The sequence below is a fragment of the Trichechus manatus genome, unplaced genomic scaffold, assembly GCF_000243295.1.
Source record: "Trichechus manatus latirostris isolate Lorelei unplaced genomic scaffold, TriManLat1.0 scaffold00034, whole genome shotgun sequence".
Classification (NCBI taxonomy): Eukaryota; Metazoa; Chordata; class Mammalia; order Sirenia; family Trichechidae; genus Trichechus; species Trichechus manatus.
In genome coordinates, this window is record NW_004443970.1 from 14,781,203 (window position 1) to 14,799,313 (window position 18,111).

Sequence of the window (18,111 nt, forward strand, 5' to 3'; positions counted from 1 at the left end):
TTTTTTTTTTTTTTTTGATATGTCCAAATAGACTGCTCGTGTGAGCTAGTTTGATTATTGACACCTTTGAAGCTCTAACATCCTGTCATCAGTGGTAAAATTATAATAGCAGAAATGTACATGTGGATTTCTATAATGTGCTATGTACAATGCTAAGTCTTTACATATTTTATTCAATTAATCTTCAGAAGGAGAGGCTAGTGCTATTGTCACCATTTTATAAATGAGGCAATTTAAGTGACTTGCCTCAAATCATACATCCACTAAGTGGCAGAGCTGGGACCCAAGTCTTTTAGTCATTTTCCCAATCTTTATCAATATCTACTGCATGGAAGATACTATTCTAGGTGCCTAGGATGCAACCATGAGCAAGACAGAGGGGACCCAGACCACCTAGAGCATATAGTCTAGTGCAGGAGATCTTTGAGGAAATTATGTCTGTGTTCAGTGAATGTTAAATGTAACTATGCAGCTCAGTTATTTATTTTTTTCTTGATGAACACCATCATGATCAAGAAGCTCTGAGACATCACAAGAGTTCATGTCTGCCATGAATGCAAGTCTTATACACTGGGTAAATTCCAGGCTGACCTAGCCTAAAGTTGCCTTCTCTGGTGTCCTTGTCACTCCTTGCCCCAAATCTTTTAGTTATACCTTCATTCAATAAAAGAAAAAAATATTCTTTTCTGTCAATATTTCCCCCTTTAGTGATCTCATTCAGTGTCATGATCGTAAATAATATCTATATGTTGATGACTCTGACATTGACATCTTCACCCAGTCTTAGTTATCAGTGCTGTTAAATAGAAATACCACAAGTGGATGGCTGTAACAAACAGAAATTTATTTTCTCACAGGTAAGGCTAGAAGTCCAAATTCAGGGCTTTGGCCCTAGGGGAAGACTTTCTCTGTCTGTCAGCTTTGGGAGAAGATCCTTGTTCCTTGGATTGTTGGTGATATTCATGTGGTGTGGCATCTCTCTTCCCGCATCTCTGCTTGCTGGCTCGCTTATTTAATCTTTTATATCTCAAAAGAGATTGACTCAAGATACACCCTACAGTAATCATGCCTAATTAATATAACAAAAACAACCCATTCCCAGATAGGATTATAACTGCAGGCATAGAGGTTAAGATTTACAACACATATTTTGGGGGAGACAATTCAATCCATAACAACCCCAACTGTGCTCATCAACTCCAGCCCCATATATCCATCTGCCCACTGGACATCTCCACTCAGATGTCCTATTAATGACTTTTCCACTAGAATTTAAAGTCCACGTGAACAAGGATTTTATCTGTTTTGTTCATTCCAGTGTAACAATGTTTTGAACAGTGCCTGACTGATAATTTATTGTTATTTGCTGCCATTGAGTTAGCCTTGACTCATGGCAATGCCACGCACAACACAGCGAAACACTGCCCAGTCCTGCACCTTTCCCATGATTGGTTATAGATTGGACAACTGTGATCCATAGAGTTTTCACTGACTATTTTTCAGAAATAAATTGACAGGCCTTTCTTCCAAGTCCATCTTAGTCTGGAAGCACCACTGAAACCTGCTTAGCATCATACAACGCACAACCTTCCACTGACAGATTGGTGGTGGCTGCACATGAGGTGCATTGGCTGGGAATCAAACCCAGGTCTTTGCATGGGAAGCGAGGATTCTACCACTGAACCACCACTGCCCCAAATAAACATTTAGTGACTAAATGAATGAAGGACCGAACTGTCGGAAATGCCGGGAACCATGTTAGGTATTAGTGGTAACAAGATAAGCAAGCTAGATTTCTGGCCTCCAGGTGTTCACACCATGAAGGAAGTAACAGATATTGAAACAGATCACTAAAAAACAAAGCATTCTGAGCTCACATACTCCATGCATGCAAGACAAAGGAAGCCTCTCCTCTGTGAAGACCCACCTGCACTTGAAAAGGGCCTTAGAGGGGGTAGCAACAAAGAAGGCTGAGGAGAAGGAAAGGCAAATCGAGGTAGAAGGGAGAGCATATGGGAAGGTGCGAAGGTTGAGGATACTTCTTTCAGATATTGTCCAGGATATTAGATCATAAAACGTGTGGGAGGAAATGATAGGCTATAAAGCTAGATGATTGCCTCAAATTCCATATGAAGAGATGGCCCATCTTCTCTTGTCAATACCAAAGTGGAAGAGTTCGAAAGGCCCCGCAGGGAGCAGTGGATTCCAGTGCTATCCCATCAATAATAACTGTATGTCAGTAACTAGTCAATGAAGTTTTTGCAAAAGGAAGTAGCTTGGTGCAGTTTTTATGACAAAGGATTTGGCAGCAGATGGAATTACACTGCTCTGTGTCCTTGGGAAAGTTATTCAATCTCCCAGCACCTCAATTTAGCCATCTAAAATGGGGGAAACAACGCTCACTTAAAAAGGCTTTTTAATAACTAAATGAGATAATAATATTAATAATTTAAACGTTACATGCCACGCACTATTTTCATGGTTTTATGTATATTATTTCATTTCAAACTCTGACAATAGGTCGTTTTATTACCCCAGTTTTACAGATGAGGAAACTGAGGCACAGAGAGATTAAGTACCTTGCCCAAGGTCACACAACTAGCAAAGGTCAGAAAAGGGACTCAAATTCACAAAGTGCAGTTCCAGAGACTTCACTTCTGAATATTCTAGAATAATGCCTCAAAAGTAAGTGTGCAATAATGATTAAAAATTATAATTGCTATATTTTATTGGTCACTGCGTGTCGGAAACCCTGGTGGCACAGTGGTTAAGAGCTGGGCTGCTAGCCCGAAGGTAGGCGGTTGGAATCCAGCAGGTGCTGTTTGGAAACCCTATGGAGCAGTTCTAGTCTCTCCTATAGGGTAGCTACGAGTCAGAATCAACTCAATGGCAATGGGTTTTGGTTTACTGTATATCAGTAAATAAAACAACCTCTCAGTACAACTTTATGAAATTGATAAAAATACCATGCCCAGTTTATAGATGATGAAACTGAGGCTTGGATAGCTTAAGCACATGGCCCAGGGTGAGAGCTGGAAACAGAACCAGGGAAAAATAGAAATCTGGGACGACTGAATAATCTGCAAGAACAAGCTGTTCTGATTATCCCATTAATGGTGACACTGAATGTTACTGTTAATGATATTAATGACACTAATACTACTACAAATACCAATAACAACACTAACATTGAGTGCTTACTATGTGCCAAACACATGTATCGTCTCATTTAATGCCCGTAGTCATCTTATACTATAATAACCAAACCTGTTGCCGTCGAGTTGGTTCTGACTCATATACTATAATAGTGGGTACTATTTTATGCCCATTTTTATGCCGATTAATCACATGTGGGAACTAAGTCACAGAGAGTTTTCCTAATTTCTCATAATCACAAACTGTCCAACTGATACTCAAAAACTAGCTTGACCTTAGAATCCATATAACAAATCCAAAACTGATAATCAGTCTTCCCAATATTCTGTCTAAAGCAGAATCACAGATAATTGTTTTGTTGCAGAATGTTACTGCCATCAATGATATTAGCTCCAAAACATCCCTTAATATACCACCAAGAGTTCATTACCAGTAAATTTATTTAACAATGTGCTCAAGCATAACAATGATTGTGAGGATGATGCAGGACTGGGCAGTGTTCCGTTCTGTTGTAGGTAGGATTGCTATGTGTCAGAACCGACTTGATGGCACCTAACAACAAACTGTGCAACGTCCTTTCTAACTCTCTAGGTAATAGATTCCATCTATTTACTGCCTGCTTTCCAAAGCAGCACAATAACATCTTATGAATCTGGCATCATATTTTGCATAAACGGATGTTCCATATGTTTACCTCTTTACACTGATTTTTAATGCAAAATCTTTAATCAATTATCTTTTTTAAATGTGTCATATGCGTGCTACCTTCTGAAATTTCCAAATGATTCAGGATCAAGATTTGGTCATTGGCTCTTTATTGTTGTTATTCTTTGCTATAATATGCTTATGCCTTTTTTTCAACTTAATGTTCTCAATCTGCTGTAAATTCCAGATTTTAGTCAGTAACTTGTGTTTATAGTCCCTGAGTGGCACAAATGATTAAGGGCTCAGCTATTAACTGAAAGATTGGTGGTTCGAATCCACCCAGAGGTTACTTGGCAGAACTGTCGATCTGCTTCTGAAAGATCACAGCCATTAAAAACCCTGTGGAGCATAGTTCTACTCTGATACACACCGGGTCACCATGAGTCAGAATCAACTCACGGCAACTGGTTCTGGGTTTTTTTTTTTTTTAACTTACATTTAAGTCTTGACTCCATAGCTTCCTCTTTCTCTGTCCTTCTTGAATTATATCATTCTTTCTGCTGCTGATTAACTCATGTAGAAAAGCAGAGTGACAGTGTCTGTGCACAAAGTAATTGTTATGCTTAGATATAATAACAAGAGTGAAAAAAAAAAGTTTCCTGTAAGGAGCTAGCCGGGCTCATGGGCTTCTTTTAGTTATTACCTTTCCACTCCCATCGATACCTGCTTTGGATTTGGAGTCAGAAATGAGTTAAAATTGTAGCTACAGTAAGGATGGGGACACTCTTATCAACAAAGGGCACTGTGACAGGCATTGGCACAGTACTGCACCGTAGTCAAAGAGACCATAGGCTAGGTCAGTTCTGCCACTAATATGCCCTATGTCCTTTGATTTACAACCAAGAAAGCTAACACTCGGGATTGGAATACACATTTGCAAAATTAAGGGGCTGGATTCAAGGCCACTTTCAATTCTAACATAATAATTCTATTTTCTACTTAGACTCCTTTTGCTACTCATTTTCGGATTCTTAGTTGGACATGTGATTTTTAGATAAGCGGGACATTATCTTACCTCCATTCGTCTGGTATGTAGAACAGCAAAGTGGTTAATTGCATGGACCTTGGAGCCAGATTTTCCAGAGTTCATACCCTGGCTCTGCTGCTGTGTGACTATGGGCAAGTTGTTTAAGCTCTCTGTGCTGGTGTCCTCATCTGTTCAAAAGGAATACAGCATTTGTTGTATGCCTATGGGGATTTCATGAGTTAATATGTATAAAGTTCTTACAGGGGTGCTGGACCCATAATAAAGGCTATAAAAAGTGGTTTGTTATTACTGTTATAGCTTTAGGACAAAAGGAGAAAATCTATCAAAGTTCAAGGGAGACCTCTTTGTTTGGGCATATTTAATTTAGCGAACTAATCTAGGTTATCTTTCCTCATTTCTCTCCATGTTTCATGACTCTTTTTCCCCTTTGATCAGAATCCCTTTCAAGCCTTTGCCTTTACTGAGTAGAATATTAATTATTTTGGTCTGTCTTTATGTATAAGTTCTGTCACATTCCTGCCCTCCCCCTCCTCCACAGCATTTGGATTATAGATTTATTCTCTCTGTATAGTGACTGACAACACCTTATTTATGTCACTCATTTTTACCAAAAATTAATTAAGGCCCTAAAACCTAAAAAAAAAAAAGCCATTGCTGTCAAGTCGATTATGACTCATAGCTATCCTGTAGGACAGAGCAGAGCTGCCCCATAGGGTTTCCAAGGAGCAGCTGATGGATTCAAACTGCCGACCTTTGGTTAGCAGCCGAACTCTTAGCCACTATGCCACCAGGGCTCTGATTAAGACCCCACTACCTATGAAATAATAGTTCGTATTGTCATAGGCCATTCATGGCTTGCTATAGAAATAATACAGTTAATGCTGATAATAAGCATTCCAGTTGGGTGATTATATAGTAAAATCTAAGCTTGTGTGAAGAGTTATTTATGTTTATATATAAAAAAAAAATGCAGAGACAATCCATTCATAAATGCTGTGAGAAATACCTCCAGCAATTCTAAGTGGTTGAATTTTAAAAGTGATTGAATTCAATCCTGAAATTGCAAAGCATTTCAAGTCCTCCCAGAGTGGAAATTGCAATATCACTACAAACACCCACCCCTAACAGAAGAGTCTCAAACTCACGGGCCATACTCAAAGTACTTTTCATTTTGAATGTGATATATGAATATTAAACATGAATGTGATATATGAATATTAAATATGAATATTAAATATTAAATATGCAAACATACTGTCAGGGCCAGAGCTGAAGAAACGTGTATCAGACTAACTAAAGTTTTGGGGTTCCAATCGCTCAGGGTAGTCTGGGAAGTACTAGGACTCCCACAGTCTTCAGATGGATTGATTGTTATCTTCTCATGGGCTGTGCATGATCAGCTTGGAATTAATTGCTCATATACCCTCTGTGTGCACCTGAAAATAACTCCTGGTGGGTGGATGGGTGAATAGTTGTGACGACAGAGTCAATAGGGCTCCTAAGCCTTCATGTTCTTGAGATAAAGCATTTAAAGTTGGCAAAGTTCAAAGAGTTGGTTACAGGGCTTGACCCAGGTATGAATTCTCCATCCAGAGAATCAAATGATATCACGGGAAGAATAAAGACAGGCTTATGTCACATCCCAGCTCTCCCACTCACCATCTGTGTGGACTGAGCAAGCGTTTTAATCCTTGAGCCTCAATTTCTTCAATTGATTGTAATGCCAGCCTCCGTTGGACATCGTGAAGGTGGAATTAAAAAATGGAATGCTCTGAGTATATGGGCATCTTACCCATGCCCATACAATTTTTTTAAGAAGAGAGAAAGGGAGAAAAGAAATTACATCAGTGTCATGAAAAATAGCTTTGGAAATCTTCCTCTGAGCAGCTTTAACTTTGTCCTGATGTGTCTGATTTGAACATTAAACAAACAATAGCATCTCCTCCTTATCCCAGAATTTCTCAGTGGCAGTTTCTAATGCTATGGTCAAGAATTATCCGGCATTGTTTAATGAAAAGCTAAAACTTAGAGCAAGCTTAGTCAAACCCTCTCCAATACTGTCCACTGGACCAAGCTTCTAAACATTTATTAATATATAACATATCATTGAAAGACAATCTCTCTCATTATGATCTTATTGCCATACCAATCAAGTCACTATTTTATCAGTGAGGGTAAACATTAGACTCAGGGCGTATTTTTATGAACGGCCGAGTGATCACGCAGAGGCTGAATTCCTTGACTACACAAATCAATTTCAGCTCAAATTGAAATTTTAAGTTAAAATTTGATTATCTCTTTATAATGAAAGAATGGTAACATTTTTAAAAGATGGCTCAGATTGTATTGAAAAATGAACCTCCTATAGCTATACCCACTGTCCTTGGGCTGCTTCAAATATTTATTTCACATTTTTTTTTTACTGAGCACTTTAGTGCGCCAAGCTAGGTGCTGCTGGACTAGTTTAGCTACTAGCCGGGAGGATCTGAGTAAAGAACAAGGCATTGGTTGTTCAGTGGTAGAATTCTCCCCTTCTATGGGGAGACCACAATTTGATTCCCGGCCAGTGTACCTCATGAGCAGCCACCACCAGTCTGTCAGTGGAGCCTTGTGTGTTGCTATGATGCTGAATAGATTTCAGTGGAGCTTCCAGACTGAGATGAACTAGGAAGAAAGACCTGGTGATCTACTTCTAAAACTCAACCATTGAAGGACTTTGTTCCAAGGCAGCCAACAAGTAAAGAACAAGACAATTGCATAATAGTGTTTTGTGCTATGATAGGGCAAGGACTCACTGCTGTGTGCACTGGCCAAGTTCTGAGCCCATTTGCTAAAAGGAGTGACATTATTCTTCCTCATACAGTTTTATTTCAGCATGAGAAGACTTGTTTTTAAACGCATGTCTGAGAAGGGCAGGACTCACAGTCATACTTGTTTGTAAAGCAAGATGTTCTGTAGTTATGTTCTAGTGTATAGCTTGACCTCCATTACAGTCAAATTTGAATAATTATGAGGTGTGCTGTAATAAGCTTCTACAGTATTTTAAGAGAAATTGTGAGAAAGAGGAGAAATGTGCCTATTTTTAAAACGCATTCTGTTGTTCCCAGGTGGTTTAAATTCCAATCTCTAGCCCAATTGTGTCATGGCCTGAGGGGACTGTTGACTCTACCTCGGACAACCTCGGTCCTGAGAGACTTAAATCTAAGAAACAACAAAAAGAAAGAGAGCCAGGAAGCTCAAGGTGTCTGGGTTTGGGGATTTGTTGTCTGATTGTCTGAATCTGTCAGAAGATACATGAATTAAAATACTATTTGTATTCAGCTTGTCTCAGAATGCAGATGCCCTATTTCAGTTAGCTCCTCAACAAGACGCTTGTGTGGTTACAGGATGGCTAAGACCCAGACAGGGATTTAGGAGGCAGAATCCCACCTGATTCTGGTTTTAATCCTAGAAAAATGACTCAGCCTCCTTGAACCTAAATTTCTCAGTGGTAAGATGCAAAAAAGCAAATGAACTTCTGCACTTCTCTCAGTGCTGAGTGTCCATCTTATTATACCATGGGTTTTGAATCAGCTCATCATCGTCTGTGCCAAGGCACCCAGGCACATTTCCCCAGGAAAAGTTGAGGTAGTGGGAATTCAGTGGCTGGCTCACTTGTGGTGTAAATTTTTTTTTTATCCCCTGATATTTTGGACCAAAAAATATAACTGTTACCATCTCTTAAAATAGCACATTGACTAAGCTTGTGATATTTGGTGTCAAAAGGATCAAATCCTGTCTCTGCCACTCGCTAGCTGTGTGACCTTGAGTAAGTTATTTAAGCTCTGTAAGTCACAGTTTATTCTGTAGAAAACAAAGGCAGTAATAGATAACTCACGGGATTGTTGTCAGTATTAAAGTGAGATAATATACAACCAGGCTTAGAGCAAAAGCTTTTTATATGGTGGTGATTTTTATTAACAATCTCAGCATCGTGCTTATAAACCTGGAGTTTAGGGTGCTAAAGACACCTGCCTGATTCTTTCCTAACTAGCCATTTGATCTTAGACAAATTATTTAGATTCTCCAAGCCTCAACGTTCTCATCTGTAATTTCTCACTTGAAGGATGTTGTGAAGATTAAAGGATTTAATTGGCTAGCAAACATCCCAGCACTCACTGGGCAAACTCCATGAGTAAAAGCATCTGCTTTTTTAATTGTTGCCAGTTGTTTGACTGTAGGTGGAGCTTACTGAGCATTGAGTCATTGGATGGGAATGAATAACCTGGGATTAGGGTACAGAGTGACAAGTGGGCCAAGGTAAGGATGAGTCTTAAGGAAATCCAATATTTAAAAGCAATATGGACATGTGGCCGGAGGAAGAAAACTATGAGTATTACCTCACAGGAGCTAGTCAAAGGAAGCAAGTGTTTAAGGTATGAGTGGTTAATGGTGTTAACATATTCTGAGGAATAAAATAAGGAGATAACTAAAGAATACCATTGGATTATAGCATGAAGATCATTGGTGACCTTAGTTACAATGTTTTGTGATGGGGCCAGAAGTCAAATTGCGGTAAATTAAGGGGAAAGCAGAAGGTAGGGAAGGGTCCCCATGGATACAATCAACTCTTCTGAGAAGTTTGAGAGTGCAGGAGAGGAGAGAGACTGTTTCAGTCTTTATCGTTATTTCTATTGTTATTGAGCGAGAGCATGGCAAAGTGGAAAAAACATAAGCTTTGACATCAAAGACTTGGGTATGAATGTGGTCCTGTCTTTCATCGTCTGTGACATCTGGCCATAAATTTCTTCACTTCTGTGAGACTCAGGGATCCCTGGTGGTGCAGTGGATAAGTGTTCGGCTGCTAACCAAAAGGTTGGCAGTTTGAATCCACCAGCTGCTCCTTGGAAACACTGTGGGGCAGTTCTAGTCTGTCCTATAGGGTCCCTATAAGCCAGAATCAACTCGATGGCAATGGGTATGAGACTCAGTTTCTACATATGTCCAAAATGGATAATTGTACCACCTCATGGGGTTAATGTGTCTATAAAGCACCTTATCTCCTTGTATATAGCAGGAAATCAATAAATGTGAGGCACTATATTAAAATCCCCCAGAATGCATGCTCTTAACCTGTAGTTGAATCACAATATGAATTTTACAGTCTTGTTTTGTTTTGGTGCTGTGATCCCTATAGAGATAGCCTTCAGGAATCAGTCTTTATTGGGTTCGATGATGTTTCTTTTTTAACTTTTCATATGCTGGTGATTGCTGATGATTTCAGGTGTGTTTTTAGAGCCTGTCATCCTCCTGGAAATAGAAACAGCCTTTTGGCAGGTAGGAGTCATTAGGAAGTAAGGTACCAATCAGCTGGGAAATCAAGCGTGCCCACAGACAGACACTTCAAGTGTGGTTCTCTTTGAATATTGCATGTAATGATCATCCTATCGAGCACACTTTATTCAGTTATACTGACCCTTGAGCAATGAGGTCTTTTGTCTCAGACTAGGCATCTGCAAGGCTAGAGGGAGAAAACTGTTGATAGGGTGGTTCAGACTGCTGTCTGGTGCAAAGGCCAAGAAGTTAATGTGCTGCTTTGTTTTCCTCCCATGGAAGGGTCATTAGGTCTAGAGGAGGTTATGCTGTGATTGAAAGACTGCTCAGAAAATCTGTTTACAATTTCCTCTACTTTTGCCTACAGTGTGTTTCTCAGAACAATGGCTAGAGAACACAATGATTCTAAAGAAGACATTTAAGGTCCACCATGGGTCCAAAATTCTCTAAAAATATTTCCCTAGGTGTCAGATAATGTTCAAGGAGCTTCAGAGGAATGGAATCTTTAGTAGATGGTCTTCCAGAAGTAGCAGCAACATTTATTTGTTTATTTATTCATTCATTCACTAAATAATTCTTGATTGACTATGAGTTATAAGACTCTATATTAAATCCAGAGAATATACAGATATATAAGACACTGCTGTTATCACATGGAAAAGACAAACATAAACAGATCGTGATGCCATGTAATACATGCTGTCTGAGAGACAGGCTGCAAGAACTGTCACAGAAAACCATTGGTTCTGCATAATGGGATAATCCAGAAAGGTTTCAGAAAGGAGATGATGATATTTGATTAGATCATTAAAGATATGTACATCTTCAACAGATGGAAAAGGAGAAAAGGGACATTTCAGGCTGAAGGAATTGTACTGTAAGTGATTCAAAAGAAGTTTGTATCAGAACTTTTTAGCAAAGGCTTTCTATTTGTTAGTACTTTGGGTCTTCCCTTGGGTCTGTTCTGTGGCATTTATTTCTACACTGGCAACTGCCAATAACTACAACGTAGTTCAATTCGTTGGATCAACAGCAGTCTTATGGAGCATCAACTTCTTTTATCCTGTCTAACTTAGGACCCATTGAGTAGAATCAACTCATTCATTTAGAAAAAACTAAGAAGAAAACTTAACGGGCCTCTTTCAGCTTTTTTTTTCTTTTTTTCTTTTCCCCATAAAGCACAGCTTGAGGTCAACTTGTTAATTCATGGCTGCCTATTCCCATCTACTTTTAGTCCTTCCTGTCACATCCTTTAAATACACACCCCACTTCCTTTCTCATCAACTTTATCTTTGTTGGTTCAGATTTTATTCTTGGCCTTCACATCTTTTCACATCATTTTCTATTATTTTTTATCCATCCATTACCATCCTGCAACTTTTCCATTATCACTGCTCCCAAGTAAATTATCATAATCTGAAAAATACAATTGTGTTTTTATCTCCTGTGACTCATTTTGACAAAATACACCATTCCAAGTATTTGTTTCATAGCCATTACTGGACTTTTGTAAACTCTTCGAGGGCAGTGATTAGTACAGGCCAAGATTAGAGCTCCACTTACCTTCTTTTCCCTGATGTCCTCAATGTCCTCAGTGAGACACAGCACTAAGTATGTTAAGATGTTACTGGGAGGCAGTATTATTAGTGTCAGAAGTGGTAGGGTGTTTTGCAAAGATGACTACATTTCCAACTGTCCTGTAGGACATGAGATTAAAGGTCTTAGTGGTCCTATGACCAGAGAAGTTAAGAAGTAGGTGTTCCTCTTTAGTCTCACTCTGAGTCAGAAATCTGTAGCCAAGAGGAAAGAGATACTATTGGAGGAAGGCCATGGATGCAGTACTGGGCCTGGTTGCTTTTGTTACTGCTGAGTTCCTCAGCTGAGGAGTGGACTGGACTATGGCAGAGAAAATTTCCTTAGGCCTCCATCTTGGCCCACTGCAGAGACTCTGGGGACCCAGATCCTTATATATCCCCCAAATCCTGCCAAATTGTGTTGTGCCTGATCCTAGGTCAAAAGTGCAGATGTTAATTGATGTTACTTTGGGGAGAGGGAGGATTCTATGGAAAAACATGTGGGATCTATTGGGTTAAACAAGTTAAACAGGATTCTTTGCTGTGGAACTTCTCAAAAGCTTTATATGGCAATGTTTTGCTCCAAATGTAAGCTATAGTTGACAACATTTCTGAAACATATGTGGACACAAAATTCTTTTCACATAGGGCATCTTTGAGAAATTCCAGTGTAAATATAATTCACAAAGTACAATATTTCATAACTTGTCTATAGCTATATACTCCCTGGGTGCAAAGAAGAGCCTACTAGAAGTTTCCCAAGGCCTCAATCCATCCAGTGTGCACCCATGGAGACTGGTTACTTGACCCCTGTCAGTACCCGACCTGACTACTCTTGTTTGTGACTCCAGGCAGAATATCTGGTTTTAGTTGAATCCTCCGAGAGCACTACCAGAGTTTCATCTAGTAGTTGCATAATACATAGGGTTGCACTCATTATTAAACCACAACTCCATTTTGTTACCAATGCTTGGGTCATGCACACAAATGCCAGGTTCTAAGTTTGCTGGTGATTATTTGCACTATTCAAACTATACTGTGAATGTGTTAGAATTGTTATGTCTACAGTAATGACTAGAACGTGCAAGGAAAATTTTATGTACAATTGTCTTGGCTTAATAACATAATATCTGAGAAACTTAAAGACCATGATTGCCAATGTGAGAATTCTCCCACTGTGGAAATATCACAGTGATCTTGTTAACATTTCTTCCTAGTTCCCTGTGCTATGTGTATAAGCATAGGCAAGCAGCAACTATTCTTATGGTACTTTTTGGTTTTCCTCCACAGACAGCGTGGAAGATGAACTCGAAATGGCCACCGTCAGGCATCGGCCTGAGGCTCTTGAGCTTCTGGAAGCCCAGAGCAAATTTACCAAGAAGGAGCTCCAGATTCTTTACAGAGGATTTAAGAATGTAAGAACTTTCTTTTGACTTTACCTGCACATGGTCCTTAGAAAAACTTTAAGAAGTGGAAGGTAAAGAGGGGAAACATACTGTCTGTGAGACCCCCATGATATGTGCACCAACCAATCTTTTCTTGGATGTGAATATAGTTAATATGCATTTGGGATCTGATTCACTTTGGCACACCAGTGCTGGTATAATGTAGTTGCGTATTAAACAAGGACAAACCGAACTCTTAGGGACCTATAGGACAGAGTAGAACTGCCCCATACAGTTTCCAAAGAGCGCCTGGTGGATTCAAACTGCTGACCTTTTGGTTAGCAGCTGCACTCTTAACCACTGTACCACCAGGGCTCCTAACAAGGACAAATACTCAAAAATGTTTACTCAATTCAGTACATACTTACTGGGATTTTTTTTTTTCTTTCTTTTTCAGTTATGATGATATATTTCAATCAGTTCCACTTGTGTCTTCATTTCTGAACTGTAATCTGGTGTTTGTGGGCAAATTCCTTGAATATGGATTGGGGCTCATCAAGGAACTCTATTCTTGGCCTTGGAGAAAAGTTACTATAGGTTTTATAGTCTCTAGAAGACCTGGCTGCCAATGAGTCTAAACCGCAGGAGTCTTCTGTAGGCAGTCCCTGCATGTGGTTCTCTGCAGTCCAAGTGCACATATCATCTTCTCTTCTGAGAGTTGTTGTTGTTAGTTGCCACTGAGTTGGCTCTGACTCATGACAACCCCATATACAATAAAACGAAATGTTGCCCGGTCTGTGCATCTCTAGACCGTTAGTATGCTCAGGTCCATTGTTGCGGCCACTGTGTATTTTGAGTGCTTTCCAACACAGGCAGCTCATCTTCCAGAACTATATTGAACAATATTATGTTATGATTCATAATGTTTGCATTGGCTAATTTTCAGAAGGTGCTCACCAGGCCTTTCTACCTAGTCTTCCTTGGTCTGGATGTTCTGCTGAGCCTTGTCCACCATGGGTGACCCTGATAGTATTTGGAATACCAGTGGCATAGCTTTCAGCATCAGAGCAACGTGTACGCCACCACAGCACCACAAACTGACAGGCAGGTGGTAGTCTTCTGAGTTAGGCGCCTTCAAAAGGGATCATAGCCCTTGCCTGTCAGAGGGTGGAGGTGAGAGACAGTGGGTAAATCCAGGGCAATGTATCAGGGACACACTCTTCCTGAATACATGGTATGTGCTCAGTACTGAGCTAGATGATGGGAGTTATTCAAAAGCCTGAGATGATACCCTCATTACAAAAAAAAAAAAACTTGCTGCCGTTGAATCAATTCCTATTCATCGCCATCCTACAGGACAGAATAGAACTGTCCCATAGCATTTCTAAAGTGCGCTGGTGGATTTGAACTGCCAACATTTTGGTTACAGCCAAGCTATTAACCACTGTGCCAGTAGGGCTCCTCATTCCTTGTTCAAATTTGTTCATCATTCAAAAGTCTTACATGATATGCTTTGTGTCCTCAAGGAGCTTACAGTCTGAATGGGGAAAGAAGACTTGCTGTCATTAATTTATTTGAAAACAATTCATTCTTACTACTAAAGAAAAGTAACTAATGACACATGAAAGTATCATAATCTCAGTATGAAACGATGTCAATTGGCATACATGTCCCCACAGTTATTACGTTCTTAAGCACACATATGTAAACCATAGTTGCTATAGGTGCCCCTTGAGGTCCACACGAAATTGCTTTCACCCATCCTCGAGCCCACCCCCTAAGAGCCCTCAAAAATCTATGGTGTTTAAAGATTTCTGCTAGTTCTAGCCTCTTCAAAGCTGACCACCTCAAATGATGTCTCGGTCCAACCTCATGCAGACGAGACAGGAAACTCAGCCTCTTCTTTGGTTTCCACAACAAAAATTTGCTCAGACAATTTGTAACTCAAGTTGACTTTTCAAAATAGTTTTATAGGGTTCCGTCATGAGTCGGAATCGACTCCACAGTGATGGGTTTGATTTTATTATCATACCTTTAGCATAAATTCTTCCACCAGCTCTGTGACTCCATGGAACATCTCCATATCTTGTCTCTGTTCTTCACTCCACTCCTTGTCCCGGGCTTTCTAAATTTCTCTCCCCCTATTAAGTGGAGCAGCTTCCTTCCTCCTCAGACACTTGGTCATCTGCTAATACTCAGGCCTTGGTGGGGGTAGGAGGAAGATATAAATGAAGATGTAAATGGAGTTGCCCACGCACAGATAGGACTCTCATTAAAAGGAATATTGATGTGTAATATAACAACGTTGTACATATAATTAAATATGCATAAAGGATATTTGAAAACTAGGGCTTTGAAAACTAGGTTAAAGCATTGTCAGTTATGCCCATACTACAAAGGGTCTGCTGGCTTCAGAGAAAACAATCAAATTGACACAGAGTCCCAACAGTTAACCTGCTCGGCTGCTAACTGTAAGGTTGGAGGTTTGAGTTCACCCAAAGTCACCTAGGAAGAAAGGCCTGGTGATCTACTTCTGAAAAATCAACCATTGAAAATTCTATGGAGTATGGTTCTACTCTGACACACATGGAGCTACCAGGAGTTGAAACTCAACTGCAACTGCTTTTTTAAACTGACACAGCTGTACTGGCTACTGGCGGCAGCAAAGATGCAGAAAAAGAGGAGGTGTGTTAAGAGATTGGCTGCTAACCAATAGGTGGGCAGTTCGAATCCACCAGCCGCTCCTTGGAAACCCTCTGGGGTAGTTCTACTCTGTCCCATAGGGTCACTATGAGTCGGAATTGACTTGATGGCAATGGGTTTGGTTTGGGTTTGGTAAAAGAACAAGTTTTAGCCAAAAGTTAATGCTGAGAGAAAGCTAATCATGAACAAAACTATGAATGTGTTCTTTTGAACATTTAAACTCCTTTACTCTAATTCAGAGATCTTTTAATAAACAAACTTTTTTTTCTTTTTATCATTGGATTGTGCGTCACAAAATGGTTCTCAAATAAAGGAAAACTTAATCCAACCTCCCAGCATCCCTGTGTTTTCAACCGCTGCTCTGTTATTATTCCACTGCCCTGTCTGTAGGGTTTCTCTGTATGAGGTCTGACTGCCTTTCATCCCATTTGTTGCAAATTGGAATTATGATTACTGCCATCATTAACCTTCGGAGCCAGCATCTCTGCACGTCTCGTACAAGTGGCACTTCACAATAAATTGCCCAGGCTCTGAAGTCAGCATGCATTGCTTTCTTTTTTTTTTTTTGCCTACTGATTCTCTCTTCTTCTCTTCTTTCTTGTTTTCCCTTTCCCTCTTTTCTGGCCTCTTTTCTTTCCATTTTCTATCCTTCTGATTCCTTCTCTATTTCTTCTTTCCCTCCTCTCTCTCTCTCCTTGCTCTACCTTCTTTGTCTCTTCCATCAATTCCTGTTCTCTCTCTTTTAGCTTCTCCCCTTCCTTCCTCTTTCCCTATTTTTCCCTTTCCTCTCTTTATTGCCTCCTCTGTCTTTCTTTCCCCATTGGATAAATTTCTATCAGCTCTGAATGTGCCCAAAACATTTTTATATACTTCTGACTTTAAAATTTGCTCAGAAAATTACATCGATGTCTCTGATAAATCAAATACGCGTGGTCTTTAAATTTTTGTTTTCCTCTAGTCAAATGTACAACTCTAATAAATGTGCCTAAAATCTAGTAAGAGAGAAACTAAAGTAGGTCAGCAGCACCCCTGACTTACAGATAACAGCAATCTGCACCAGCTTAACAAACCAACTACCCTTATTTCCTGAACACCAATTATCGCAAAACCCTTAAGATCAAAAAATAATTTCCCTGGAAACAGTTGAGGTATTCATTTTTAATGAAAACTTTTAAAACACTCCATATTTTGATTAAAAAGAGAAACCATCAACATCTTAAATCAGTCACACTCATATGAAAGTGACTCAATATGCCCAGGAACCTCTGCAAGTAAAGATTCTAAGGATCACCAATTTTTTTTCAATGCCATATCCCTGATAGCTTTCCCCCTAATTTTCAACATAGAGTGTTAAAACAAATATGGGATTAGAGAAAGGGAAGGTAGAGAACATTTCTCAGCCCTTCAGTCTGTCTTACTTCACTGAGTCATCCACACACCTTCATCTCTCTTGCCACGTGCTAAACTGAGTCTCTGCAAGTAGACAGGTGACAGAGATGGGGAAGAGTATAGCACAGTGCTTCTCAACTCTTAGCATAAATCTGATTCATACATGAAGGGCTTATTGCAACCCAGATTCCTGGGCTCCAACCTCAAGTTTATGACTTAGTAGGTGTACGACTGGGGCAGAGAATTCTCATTTCTTACAGGTTCTCACGTGACGCTGAGTGCTACTGGTCTGGTGACCACACTTTTGTCTAGGGCAGAGGTCATCAGCTTTGGTGTCATTCAGACTAGGAGTCATTCCTTCCTTGTTTAGGCAGCTACCGCTGACTCAGGTAGCCTGTTTGTTCTTGTTTCTACAAACTGAGATGACAATAACTACATTGCATGGTTATTTTGGGAAGTAAAGAAAATAAACACGAATTTCAACAAAAAAGAGTTATCATAGTATGGCCCCAAATAGTCAACCTCAATTTTGTGTCTCATCAAAGTGGTGCAGGCGTGGTTGGCCTACACACCTCCCAGGCAGTGTTTTGGAGATTGGCTGCGATAACTCAGTATCAGAAAGAATGCAGAAAGATAAAAGTTAGTGTCTAGAGATTGGCAATATCAAATGTGACTGCCGTTGGAATCACCTGTTGTCATTGTTATGTGCTGTTGAGTTGGCTCCATCTTATAATGACCTTATGGATAAATGAATGAAATGTTGCCCAGTCCTGAACCATCTTTGTGATCATTGCTATGTTCGAGTCCATTGTTTTGGCTATTGTGTCAAGCCATTCATTGAGGCTTTTCCTCATTTTCACTGACCCTCTACTTTACCAACCATGATGTTTACTTCTCA

The 18,111-nt window shown here is 39.8% G+C and overlaps 1 protein-coding gene across 7 annotated transcripts in view; it reads left to right on the forward strand.

Moving 5' to 3' along the window:
• Positions 1 to 18,111, forward strand: part of KCNIP4 (potassium voltage-gated channel interacting protein 4) — a 1,128,609-nt gene that overhangs the window by 956,521 nt on the left and 153,977 nt on the right. For 4 of the 7 annotated variants that reach the window (XM_004375143.3, XM_004375142.2, XM_004375141.3 and 1 more), the window contains exon 2: positions 13,027 to 13,151. In XM_004375143.3, coding sequence (XP_004375200.1) covers positions 13,027 to 13,151 — 125 coding nt within the window. Of the gene's footprint in view, positions 1 to 5,054; positions 5,105 to 13,024; positions 13,152 to 18,111 lie in introns of those variants that run through there. The other 3 variants (XM_004375145.3, XM_012555192.2, XM_012555191.2) reach the window with 3 other exon arrangements.